Here is a 13,850-nt window from a genome sequence, read left to right on the forward strand (position 1 = left end):
GAAGCAACGTTTAGTTTTTTGGTTTTTTTAAACTCCCTGAGAAAATACCCAAAAGGGGGGAAGTCCATACTTGGGAAGTCCGTCGTTGGGGAAACACTCAGGCGGCCAGGAATAAAACAATCTTATTATGCCTGTTAGTGTCATTAAAGTGCGGCTTCTGAAGACCATTCAAAAACTGAATACATCATTTACTTAACTGCTGACAGCTAAACTCACGCCGTCGCCAGTTAAATTAAATGAAGCGTGGAAACGACTCCTAAATTACGCTGGAAGCCAAGAATCGGTCGATGTGGTATTTTTTTTTCTTTCTTTATGTTTACTAAAAAGACTGTAAAGACAAAGGAAAATGACGGACGGTACAGAACAGCTGTTGGTATTTTAAAAGCTGTGTTGGTCAAAATGTTATAAATTATATACACTTTCTGGTAAATAATATAGGTCGGTATCGCTGTTGTGCTGTTATTCTTACTGGAGAAGAAATAATCATTCATCCATAATCTTGTTGCAAGGCAGTCTGCTGAAAATGATGGAAAGCGCCAGTCTACAAAGCAACTGAATAGTAGGAATTATTTAATTATTTTTGAAGTTCTGTGTTTTACTGATGTCATAAAAAGTGTGAAGTGAAGTGAATTATATTTATATCGCGCTTTTCTCTAGTGACTCAAAGCGCTTTACATAGTGAAACCCAATATCTAAGTTACATTTAAACCAGTGTGGGTGGCGCTGGGAGCAGGTGGGTAAAGTGCCTTGCCCAAGGACAAAATGGCAATGACTAGGATGGCGGAAGCGGGGATCGAACCTGGAACCCTCAAGTTGCTGGCACGGCCACTCTACCAACCGAGTTATACCGTCCCCCCCCAAAAAAAGTGATGCTGCCTATGACATGAGCCCAGCCCTATATTTACCTCTTCATGTAAGACAACCAAAAAAGCAGGCTTTGCTACACATCTTAAAATAGGATTCAATAGACTAACCTAATGTAGCATTGTGTTGTTGTTAAATTTCATTATTTTTAACACTCTACTGCCATCTGGCGGCTAAAGTGGATAGTGCACCTCCCAATTTGTCACGTTTCATGTGTCAGGTAAACCGCAAATAGTGGGGCCTTATGAACTCCCTTCCTACTGTATAACGACAGATTAATCCCAGAAGGTATTTTGCGGCAGGCGCTCCTTTACCTTAACGTTGGATTGTTACCTGGCGTTTGTTGTTGTTGTAACCATCCATCCATTTTCTACCGCTTGTCCCTTTCGGGGTTGCGGGGGGTGCAAGTTTTTAGCAAATAAACTACGTGCATTCAAGTAAACCATGTTCCTTCATGGCATTCTGACATAAAATTGCTTTGTGTCAAAAATATCGGGGTTGTTTTTAAAAGTTATTTTAAATCATGCAAGTATTCACTTTGATAACTCATAATTAATAAAAAAATTAAAAAATATATTCCATAAATATATTTGTCAGTATGAATGTGTTAAAATAATGCACTGATTCTGGATCTGGACCAGATTATAAATAATTGTCAGTCTGATCACAAAAGCCAATCCAATTTTTTTGGATTTTTATTATAAAGAACAGATGTTTCAAGAAAACATTGATTGTGAAATCATTTAAATAAGAAAAGATTGCATTTTTATACATAAATTGCCGCTACATATTGTTGTTACTTGGGTGGGAATCTGTTCAATTGTTCAGCATCTGAGCCTCAGTTAGCAGGAATATTTACATGTTTAAAAATTGCATTTATATGACTGGAACCATATTAACACAAGTTCGAATCCAACACCTTTTGGTCCTTTCAATAATCACTCTGTCCACTTTTTTTCACTACTGGCGGTTCCTCAACCTTCGAGGAGGTGCAGCCTGAGGTGCTGGCCGGGGTGCTGGAGTCGTAGCTGTGAGCAGCGCGCACCCAGAGGTGAGGCACGTGCCGGGGGGCCCTCTGAGACCTGGGTGGCCCCTGATTCCAGCCAGGCCCGCGTGTCCTCGTTCACCAGGTTTCCCTGGTTGGCCATTAAACACCCGGCCAAGACGTCCACGCTGACCTGTGATTGACATGTCATGATGTAAATTGGCCTGTGGCCCCTTTTAAGGGAGTGAAAACAATATTTTTTGAAAAATTGTGATATAATTTCACCCATTTTTCCCTGCTCCCCGGTGTAGCCAGGTAGGCCGTGACCCTTGGCTCCTTTATCACCTTGCTCTCCTCTGTCACCTGTGCACACACACACACACACACACACACACACACACACACACGCACACACAGGAACACACACTTCTTAGAACGCCAACAGACAGTTTTGTGACCTAATAATTCTCACCTGGCGCTCCGAGCTGGCCCGGATCTCCAGCTTCACCATAAAATCCTGGCCGGCCGACTTCTCCAGTTTCGCCGTTTCTCCCAGTGTCACCCTGACAACATCATAAAAATGAAATATACCACATTCCGCTTTTATGTATACTTTATATGTTCTGTGTAAATCTTTTTTTTTTTCCCTGAATGATTCTGTGCTGCAAAGATAAATCTAGACTCTTTGCATGATCAAAATATGTGTCACTGATCTTGTTTTGACACAACACTATTAGGTTTGCAAAATTTATTTTTGTATTTAGGAATTGAAAAGTAAACAAAATATTTCATTTGAAATATCACAAAGAAAAAGGCTTAATCTTCAAAAAATAAAGTTGTAATAATACTAAAATAACAACAAATTCTAATATTATTAGAAACGTTTAAAATTTTGCAGGAAACAAAATACATTTTATAAGAAAAAAGTGTAATATTTCAATTTTATAAAAGCTGTTAGATTACAAAAATGAAGTATTTAAAAAATAAAGTTGTATATCGCAATAAAGTATAATAAATTCTAATATCATATGAAACATTTTAACTTTTGCAGGAAACTAAATATATTAATTAATAATATAATAACAATACAACTAATAATATTGTGAAGCACTTTGAGTGTCTAGAAAAGCGCTATCTAAATCTAATCCATTATTATTATTATTTTACAAAAAAAATGAGTGAAATATTTAAATTTTTAAAAAGCTGTTATATTACAAAAATTAAGTCATAATATTATGACAAGAAAAATCTTGATTTTGTAAAACTAAAGTCTTCTACGGTTCCTAAAAACAACAGTACGTCAAAATTATCGAAATAAAGACGTAGTATTACGAAAAAATGTTTTATTTTATTTCACTGGAACCATGATGACATTGTAATAGTCGAAGAATAAAGTAAAAGTGTCTAAGGACAATTTACATTTATAATAGTTTTAAAAGGCTTAATTTTGACACATATTAATGTCTGTAATATTACTAAAAGAAAAAAAATCTTAATAAAAGAAATACTTGGAGATTTTATTTTAGGAGGTTGTAACATTACTAGAAAAAAGTCATAACGTTAGGAGACAAAATATGTATTAGCATGAAGCATAAAATTATAATAATACTAGAACAAAAATAGAGTAAATATAAATGCATTAATCATATTATTCTCGTAGTTTTTTCTCATAACTAATCATATATTTGTTGGTCGTTTTCCATGTTTTTCCTATATAAAGTTGTAACAATACTAGAATAAAATCTTTTTTTTTTACAGAAATAAAGCAAATGTTATCAATTTTATTATCTCCATAATTACAGTAGTTTAAATTCATAATTACTGGTAAATTGTTTTGGTCATTTTTCATGTTTTCTTATCATTGTGGCCTTAGACGTATTGCTGGTATTGAGCATGATGGTGATATTGTCGCACATGGGCTGCGACTGTGCAGCATAACAATATGGAAAGGATTTGACGGCTACTGAAACTCTCCAAAAAACATTCAACGCATACCAGGCGTCTACAATGCGACTCCATGTTTGTCCTCGTGGCGACGTGGAAACTCAGCATGTTTTCATTGCTCGTTTTTCTGCCAAATACTGCAGCTGACTTAGTCCAGACATGCGCAACGTGTCGGACAGAAGCGAACGATGTATGGGGAATGAACTCTGCTGGTGTGTTTAGGTTGAAGATGCGTAAACTGTCGCAACTCACAGGAGGTCCGGGTGGGCCTTTCTGTCCCGGTGGACCGGGAGCGCCCATGGGAACATCTCCATAGAGAGGACACACTGCGGCGCACGTCCTTTTGATGGAGTTGGCGAAGGTGGACATCTGCTCCAGGACCACTTTCTTGCAAACCTCGATCACATGTTGAGCCGGCAGTGTTGGACCCTGTGTAACGAATCATTAGCACATCCATCACTGGAAGTCACTCTGGAACAGGGGCGATGAATATTCCAGCTGAGAGCCATGGCAGCTTTTCAGAGGAACCCCAAACAAATGGGGCCAATTATATTTCCCAGGACTCATTATAGATTTTTAAGCACGCTGACGGATGGCTTGGCTGAAAGTCTTGACTAATGAGAATCTTTTTACAAATTGTTCTTGACAGCAACAGTTGTAGAAGTGATGAAGCCATAATGAACAAGATCCAGTGTATTACAGTAGCACCTTCATGTTAAGAGTTGAAGATTAAATACAAACATACACGGGTTGATATTTCACATACCGGTGGTCCTGGGGGGCCCTGAAATCCATCTGGTCCTCCTTCACCTCGCACTCCTTTGACTCCCACGGGACCCGAGCGTCCATCTGGGCCAGCTGGGCCGCGCTTTCCCCGTCCTCCCTGAGGACCCGGCTCTCCTCTGTCTCCAACCTACACAGCAGGTTGACCCCATCAGCGTCGGTGCGAGTGACGGCCAACTAAGTAAAGTTACGCTCCAGTGACGCTTCGCTAATGACACAATGGAACTTACCCTTCCTTTGGGGCCTTTAACACCGTTTTCTCCCTTTAAAAAAGGTTGTGATTGATGAAACACAAATATTGACAAGGGAATTATGATGGAACAAAAACAGGATAGGATATTTACCAGTGCACCTTTGACTCCTTGAATTCCGGGGATTCCTGTATCACCCTGTTCAAAAATGCACCAGAAATGGTTTAATTGTACAGAACTAAATTGGTCTTGGGTCTAAGTCATCTTCCGAGTAATGTTCAATTGTATCATCAAATCAAATCAAGCTATTTATAAAGCGCTTTTCATACATAAAAGAAATGCAACACTAAGTGCTTTACAGACTTAAAAACAATACCCTATATGAACAAATGAATGCGTGGCTGAGTACAGAGGAGCCAGGTGAGTAAACACTATCACAGGAGCCATCTGCACCAGGAGGTCATCAGACCACGACCACCAGGACGCTGACACAGAGCGTTCCCACAGCACGGCCGATAACCTCTGATGCAGATGGCTCCCTCTGAGGAACGTTGGAAAGTAAAAATAATAACACATTTAGAATAGTAAGAACCATGAGTAGGAATAAAGGATAAAATACAAGTAAGACATATGAAGATAAAAAAATATATATAGAAATATACAGTGAAAATGTAATACATAAATAGAATTAGATCAAATCTTGCATGGCTAATAAGATAAAAAAGACTTCAATAAAAAAAATTTATATCAAGTAAAAGCCAAATCAAAAAGGTGGGTCTTAAGCCTGCTCTTAAAAACATGAACGCTGTCTGCAGCCCTGGGGTCCTCCGGCAAGCTGTTCCAAAGACGGCGGCTATAATAGTGAAAAGACTTTGTGTCCTGACATTTGGAATAATTAGGAGATGAGTGCCAGAGGATCTCAGGGCCCGTGAAGGTTTATTTCTAAAAAAATAAGAAGGCCCAATGACATGAAAACATACATAAACCATAGGAATAACCTTCAAATTTATTCTGAAACACATGGGGAGCCAATGCAGAGATTTTAAAACTGGTGTAATGTGAGCCCGCCCTCTGGAATTCATCAGGACATGTGCCGTTGAATTTTGGAGTAGTTGTAAAGGCGCAATAACCTTTTTTAGGAAGACCAGAAAGTGTTACACTAATCTATACGACTTGTAATAAAAGTGTCTCCGTTTTGCCCTGAGAGAGAATTGTCTTACATTATGGCAGTTTTTATCAATAATTAGCAGGAGGAAAGATCACTCAAATGTTTCTGTGCCTTAGTAACCGTACTGTAGACTTTAGAATCGTTCTGTTTATCTCTAATGTGCAATGTTGTTTATCATTAGTTCATCATAGGTAAATATGAGAAAAAAAATATGAAAGCTACAAAAAAGATTGGATAAACTTAAACTTTACTATATTTTTACAGGACTTGAGCCATACATTCCCAGGAAAGCAGTTTTACGACAACAAAGGTAAAAATTGATCGTTGACAAGAATAAAGTTTCAGTATTTTGACAAAATACTTTCCGGAAAACTGCTATGACAAGGGTGTTTCATGTGTTAATCTCCCGAGATCTCGTGACACATCCATGAATATTATTAGGAGTCGCGATTTTACAAATATATAGTCGTCATTTTCCGAGAACAAAAATGTACTATTGTGAGGGGGAAAAACGTGAAAAAGTACCAGAATAAAAATGTACTATTGAAAGATAAATGCATTTAATGTTTTTTATTAGAATCAAGTCATAAACTACTAGAAAAAAATGGTCACTTCTCGGTACGGGAATCTTACAACAACTCACGATTCAATTACGATTCTCAGGGTGACGATTTTATTCAGAATCGGTTTTCGATTCAATGCAATTCCCAATACAAATCAATTCTTGCAATATTTTATTTGGAATACAAACTATAATAAAACGCCTTCAAAACAGGTTACAGGTTAAAGAAAAAAAAAGTTAATCTTAGCTGCTTGCAAGGTGTACAATACAGGCGAGGCGAGTAAGCGCAAAAAAAGAAAAAAAAATTCAACATTGATTTTAAAATAAAATAATTATATATTTATATTTTTTCTTTAATCGATTTTTGAAAATTATGAACCAATTAAGAATTGTAATAAATAAGAATTGCAATTTAGATGTGAATCCCATTTTCTGAGAATCCCTAGCAATTTCATTACAATCAATTCTAATAACTCTTCTGTAAATCTGATTAGATTTAATACCATCCATACTGCACTGGTTGTGTAGATTGCTTTGCCTTATAATGAGGCTAAATCATAGCAAAAACATAAATGTAATCTAAAAGTTGTTGGAAATTTCCACCATTGTAGGCACTGTCGTCTCCTTGGGCGAAACACTTTACCCACCTTGCTCCCAAAGCTACCCATATTAGTATGGCGGACTACGGATGGAAATGTATTCATAATCTGGCTCGTTTACAATCTGTACAACAAATTGATTATTAATATGCACTGTCCTGAATTAAACATTAAAATAAAAAGCTATATTTAAAAGTATTCACTTCAGGTGTGTGACAGTACCTTGCTCCCTTGTTTTCCCGCCACGCCCACATGTCCCTGCGGAAACAAAATGACACCATTTAATGGTGTTTAATTCTGACGGTCCAGGTTTAAACTTAAAGACTCACATTAGGTCCCGGTGGTCCAATGAATCCGGGTCTGCCTGGTTTCCCCGCAGAGCCTTTGTAACCTCTTGGGCCCTCGAGAGTCAAACATTTGTTAAAACCACCCACTGTAAAGGACTTTTTACTTACAGTAATCAATTCCATTGACAGTGGAGTCTTTTCTTCCAACTTACAGTTCGGCCATGAGGTCCCATTTCTCCCGGTGTCCCGAAGGTACCTTTCTCCCCCTGGAAAAGAAGCACGCCGCGAATGGAGCTACCAAAATGCCACTTTCAACAACATCTGCGTTACCTTTGTGCCACCTAGTCCCAGTTTTCCACTTTGGCCTTGTGGGCCTTGATAAGCCTGTGGCCGCAAAGACAACAAACATGTAAACAATGCATATGTTGCAAAGGAAGGGGCCAGTGTATAATCGGACTCGGGTATTGCACCAAAAAAAGTACCTCTATTCCAGGGTCTCCATCTCTACCAGATATCCCAGGATCTCCAACAATGCCCTGTGGAAATGGTATAGGTATATTACTATAAAGTAGACAAATTGTTCAGTAAGTGGGGCTGTGATGGTGTCGTCACCTTTGGTCCAATAGTGCCACTTCTACCACGAGGTCCTGTGACACCCTGAGTTGGACAATAACATAGAGAAACATGTGCAAACGGATCCAAATACTCCAAGTTGTAATGGCGGTATACATACGGGCTTCCCCTTCTGTCCAGCAGCCCCTCTCTCTCCTGGATCTCCCACAATGCCCTGTCAGACATTTAGAATCCATGTTAAATTGTGTTTGTTTTTTACTCTTATGTTGGTTGTATTCTAATCTAGTGGTCCTCAAACTTTCTTCATCAAGTACCACCTCAGAAAACACTTGGCTCTCCATAATGACCGATATAAAATAAAGTTGCGTAGTAGGCCTAAGTATTCGTTTAAAACAAGGCAGAGGTTTTATTTAACAAGTAGCGTATTTTCCGGACCATAGGGCACACCAGATTATAAGGCGCAATGCCGATGAATGGTCTATTTTCGATATTTTTTCATATACAAGGGGCATTAACGGAGTCATATTTTATTCATTTTTTCTAAAATGATAACACTTCTTTGTGGTCTACATAACATGTAATGGTGGTTCTTTGGTCAAAATGTTGCATAGATTACGTTTCACAGATCATCATCAAGCCGCTTTCTGACAGTGGCTTCAGGATACGTCGTTTTGTGGGCGGTCTTATTTACGTGGCTCACCGCCGGCAGCGTCTTCTCCCCGTCATCTTTGTTGTAGCGGTGTAGCGTGCAAGGACGGGAGTGGAAGAAGTGTCAAAAGACGGAGCTCACTGTTTTAATGACATTCAGACTTTACCTAAATCAACAACGGAGCAGCATCTCCTCATCCGCCTGAAATATGTCCCGTGAAAAACCGTCTGACCGGAACTCTCTAATAACTACAGTTCCTTGGGTGAATAATATAAACTCACTACACCGGTATGTTTTAACGCTTTCATGGCGAGTTTACTGACAGATATAATTAAGAACTTTACACTACTTTATATTAGAAATGGCAACAGTGGAGGATGAATGTCACATAACAAGAAGATAGAGAAAAAGAAGAAGTCCGGTACGGACTACAAAGGCGAACGTGCGCAATTTTTCAGGATTTATGCAGATCCCAAATACAGATCAGCAGGTACCACAAGGTAGGAAAAGTTGCTTTTGCATAATATTGCGAAACAAAACGCCAGATAATATGTCTTACCTTATACACACACCATAATAATACTCGTATGTTGAAGCACATCAAGCGGTGTGGCTTCATAGCTTACCAAAGTCATACTAAATTTAACATTTTGATACATTTTTGAGCGCCGAGTGTAATGTTCTATATTTTCAATGGAACATATAAAATGTTGGTGTTGTTTACTTGAGTCATATTGCCATCATAGTGCAGTCTACACATATCTCTTAAGTTTGACTGCCATCTACTGGTCACACTTATCATTACACCATGTACCAAATAAAATTGCTTCGAGGTCAGTAAGCAAAACCTGAATTATTCCGTACATTAGGCGCACCGGGTTATAAGGCGCACTGTCGAGTTTTGAGGGGGGAAAAAAAAGATTTTAAGTGCGCCTTATAGTTCTGAAAATATGGTATATTTCATATTTTTTCGCCACCGTAACATCAAACACAGTTTGAACAGTGTTTGAATATAGGAAAATAAAACACTACTTAAATAAACGGAAGAAACATGTTTTTATGCTACGTATGGCTACCCAGAAGCATTTGCAAACTTAAATTTAACAACCTAATTTGCTTCGACTCTCATTTTTGGTTGATAAGATATTTTAAATAGTATTTCATGTTTTAGAAACTTTTTTTTAGATATTTTTCATATTGTAAGAGACTGGGTCCTATGTTATGTTATGTTTTACATGTAGTTTATTCAATGTTTAACATATGTTGTGGTTTCCCTTGGCCTTGAAGGCATCATTGTTACATGAAGCTTTCGCTGTTGATGTTCGTCTTTGTTTTACGATTTTGCACAACACTGTAAAAAAATCCGCAACACTGACAAGAATATGACAACAATATGTTAGCAATTTTGTTTGATACCAGAGAAAATTAGGCTACTTGTCGGCTTTTAGTGGTTTTTGGTAGTGTTCTAATAAAGATACTGATAAAAGAATAACTATATAATGGTGTCTACCACTTAAGCACAAAAAAATATATATATTAATTTAGCCTAGTTTGGATGAGGTGGCGACTTGTCCAGGGTGTACCCCGCCTACCGCCCGAATGCAGCTGAGATAGGCTCCAGCGACCCCCCGCCACCCCAAAAGGGACAAACGGTAGAAAATGGATGGATGGATGGATGGCTTAGCTTGACACCTAAAATAATAAGACTCCTTGTCACATTTGACTTTTTTGAGGTATTGGGTTGATTTGCAGTATAAATATAAAAAAACAAAAAAAACATCTGATTTGATTACAGTATTGCTCTAAAGATCAAATGACTTTTAAGACTTTTCTGTCTTATTGGTAGCTGTTTTTGTTCATTTGGGATTTGCAAAAGTCCTGAAAAATTGAACTCAAACCATGGAGGCTTGGTGGGGATATTCATGTATAATGTCAGTTGAATCTCCATATATGGTAAAGTTTGACCCGAAGAGATTTGCAGGAGTCCGCCATTGTAGTCAATAAGTTCCCTCTTATTCTCTATCCTCTTGTTGTGGGGCAGACTGGCTCGTACATGCACATGTATCCTCCGTTGTTGCCATTTCTAATAAAAAGTAGTGCATTGTTGTAACTTATATCTGTCAGTGGACTCCATATGGAAGCACTAAAACTACAACATGGCTGACGGGGGAGAAGACGCTGTCGAAGTGGAGGCACGTAAACAAGCACAAAGCTGAAGGGATGGTAGGAAAGCAGCTTGAAGACGGTCTGTAAAACACATTCTATGCAACATTTTTGACCAAAGAATGTTATGTATACCACAAGGAAGTGTTTTAAATGTAGGAAAAAAAATCATATTATGAGTTAGCTTAGCGATTCGTAACATAGATTAGTTTAACCACAAAGACAATTTAGTTACACGTAAAATATAACTGCAATTTTTTTTTTAGGTGATATTCTAATTAAGAGACCCACAATATTCATATGTTTTGGTTTAGCATTACTAAAATAGTAACAAGTACATGTTAAAAGTACTAATACACCAAATAGCATAAGGCTACATGTCACATTTGACCATGTTGTGTTATTTGGTTGAATAATAATAAAATAACCCTGATTCGATTACAATATTGATTAAAAAAACCTTAAATGGTGTTTAAGACTTAAGCACGGTAAAAATAAAGGAAGTTAGCTTAGCAATTCAGTAGCTTGACAACAAAGACAATTAAAGTACATGTCAAATTTAACTGTTTTTATGCTATATTCTAATGTAGACACAAAATATTGATATATGTTTCATTTTTGCATTACTAAACAACAAGTACATGCAGTGTTGGGACTAACGCGTTACAAAGTAACGCGTTACTGTAACGCCGTTAGATTCGGCGGTAACTAGTAATCTAACGCGTTATTTTTTTATATTCAGTAATTCAGTTACCGTTACTACATGATGCGTTACTGCGTTATTTTACGTTACTTTTTTTGTAGTATAAAGTGTGTTTTATCGGAGGGCTGCTGTGTCGTTCTGATTCTTCTTGTGTCACAAGCCGGAGAAGAGAGAGAGACACGCGCTCTGTGTGTGTGTGTCTGAGTGTGAGTGTGTGGAGGGAGGAGAGGGGGGAGGGGGGCGTGTCTGATCATGGCGGAGCCAGAAGTCGAGTTTGCTAACATGGAGATATTTTCACTACTTTTCTTTTGTCGAGCACAAAGAAAATAACAATTTAGTTAAATGGAAATTGTGCTTTGGATCAAAGATCCCATCTACTGCCCAAAACAGCAATTCAAATCTGCTGAAACAAGCTACATAGCAACATGCTTCAACGAAGCTAGTAAAGAGAGACAGAGACTCCAATGACACTTCACCACGTAAGGATTAACTCTGCCTCTGCTCATATTTCAGAACTGAAGGTACACACACTCTGTCAATCATAAAGAGGGATGCTAGTGGGCCAGGCCAATCTTTCCTTATCTCTAAACTAAAACTGGGGAAATGTGTAGAGTGTTCTGGGCTTCAGACATGATTTTGTGTCAGAATTTCTTGAGGAAAAAATGCCTGGTTAGGCTTTGTGTATGTAGTGTGTGCCTTTCTTGCTTTACAGCTATGCTGTTATTATGCTGTTTGTTACTTATGTATGTTATGTTGCAGCTATTTAAAATAGTTTTGTCAATTTGTTCTGGCCAGAAACAAATTGGCCTTTGTAACATATCTTTGTCTTTGTGTGTTGTATGTCGACCACATTGCTTAGCAGAGTTCAGTGATACAAATGTATGTCAAGTTGATCAACAGATTGTATTATTCTCCAGTGCAATAACAGTACTGAAATAAAGGCTAAAAGGGCATTAATTGGAGCTTTAAAAAAAAAAGAAGAAAAAAAGAAGTAACTAAATAGTTACTTTTCACAGTAACGCATTACTTTTTGGTGTAAGTAACTGAGTTAGTAACTGAGTTACTTTTGAAATGAAGTAACTAGTAACTATAACTAGTTACTGTTTTTCAGTAACTAACCCAACACTGAGTACATGTAATAAATACTCCTACATGTGTTTGGTGAATCAGACATCTAGCAAACTAGCTGTTCTTCTTAAGTTTTCAATAGTCAAATGTACACAGCAATGGCTCCAGGGTAAGTTAACTTATGTCTCAAACTTCTAGAATAACGACAATGCATTATTCTCCCGAGTAGGACACGACATATTGGTAGTATTTGCTGTAACCGGGGCTTTTACTTTCATGACTCATTGTGGCTTACAGTGTTTGTGGAGACGCTAAATTAGTCAAAACACAGCTTCATCCCAAAGATGTACCACACAGGAAATGATTATTAGCGTTTTCTACAAAAAATTGTGTATTTTGCTTTGTACACACCGACGTTCCTCGCGGGCCAGGATTCCCTTCTGGACCAGTGCTCCCTTTCTCACCCTATAAATGCAACAACATAATAATTAAAAAATATATATATAACAAAATAAGGATCATAATGATAAAGATGTCTACCTTTACTCCTTCATAGCCAGCGATTCCTTCATATCCTCGTTCACCTTTCCTGCCCTTTAGAGAAGAAAAATAAGAGTAAAATGCTGTAATTATTTTTGTATTCATGGTTGTTGTACTAAAGGGTCCCCTATTGTTCAAAATAGACTTATTATGGTGTCATAAGTGTGTCTAGAAGGTTTGTTCCCAATGTATTTGATATATGCATCTATTACACGGTTTTGTACAGGTATCAGCAAATCTAATTTAATGCTTTTAATGCCTTCTTTAATGCCAATTAAAAAAAAGTAATGTCCATGTCCTATTGCCAGTCATTATATATTATCAAAAGCTTACAACTATCTGTATAGGCAAAATTGTAAGCATGTGACAATGATAATACTGAATAGCTGAAAAGTTTACATTAACCATTACTCATTGGTGAGTTAGAATTGGCTCACAAGATTGAAAAAAAAAAAGTTTATTCACTTATTTTTTTGTAGTGGGAGCAGCAGCAGCCAGTTGTGGTGGTGTCGTCAATTAGCGAATAGTGTGTGTGTGATTTCGCTACATTACATTTTTTATTGCCTCTGGACATTACATTTTCATGTTTTTTAATCGCATTTAAGGCCTTCATTTTCACAAAATATATTTACTGACTTCTTAATGTTTCTTAATGACCTGTGGAAACCTTGTACTTGTAAACAGTTGATAAGTGCACAAGGCGTCAGAGGCGTGCACAATCACGCTTGTTAGAGCCAGTCCATTAGCATTAAAGCCAAACACAAAATGTTG

The 13,850-nt window shown here is 37.6% G+C and overlaps 1 protein-coding gene across 1 annotated transcript in view; it reads right to left on the reverse strand.

Annotated features, from left to right (window-relative positions):
- Window positions 1-1,654: 1,654 nt before the first annotated feature.
- The window catches only part of LOC133617191 (uncharacterized), a 33,025-nt gene continuing 20,829 nt past the window's right edge, over window positions 1,655-13,850 (reverse strand). Inside the window, exons 11-26 of the mRNA XM_061977048.1 lie at window positions 13,080-13,133; window positions 12,951-13,004; window positions 8,117-8,170; window positions 7,996-8,040; window positions 7,866-7,919; window positions 7,714-7,767; window positions 7,596-7,649; window positions 7,426-7,497; window positions 7,319-7,354; window positions 4,921-4,965; window positions 4,807-4,839; window positions 4,560-4,706; window positions 4,046-4,222; window positions 2,322-2,412; window positions 2,135-2,212; window positions 1,655-2,042 (exon numbers count right to left, since the gene is read on the reverse strand). Of these exons, the coding sequence (XP_061833032.1) occupies window positions 1,825-2,042; window positions 2,135-2,212; window positions 2,322-2,412; window positions 4,046-4,222; window positions 4,560-4,706; window positions 4,807-4,839; window positions 4,921-4,965; window positions 7,319-7,354; window positions 7,426-7,497; window positions 7,596-7,649; window positions 7,714-7,767; window positions 7,866-7,919; window positions 7,996-8,040; window positions 8,117-8,170; window positions 12,951-13,004; window positions 13,080-13,133 (1,266 nt within the window). The 3' untranslated portion in view covers window positions 1,655-1,824. The remainder of the gene's footprint in view (window positions 2,043-2,134; window positions 2,213-2,321; window positions 2,413-4,045; window positions 4,223-4,559; window positions 4,707-4,806; window positions 4,840-4,920; window positions 4,966-7,318; window positions 7,355-7,425; window positions 7,498-7,595; window positions 7,650-7,713; window positions 7,768-7,865; window positions 7,920-7,995; window positions 8,041-8,116; window positions 8,171-12,950; window positions 13,005-13,079; window positions 13,134-13,850) is intronic.

Source organism: Nerophis lumbriciformis, linkage group LG02 (assembly GCF_033978685.3).
Source record: "Nerophis lumbriciformis linkage group LG02, RoL_Nlum_v2.1, whole genome shotgun sequence".
Taxonomy (NCBI): domain Eukaryota; kingdom Metazoa; phylum Chordata; class Actinopteri; order Syngnathiformes; family Syngnathidae; genus Nerophis; species Nerophis lumbriciformis.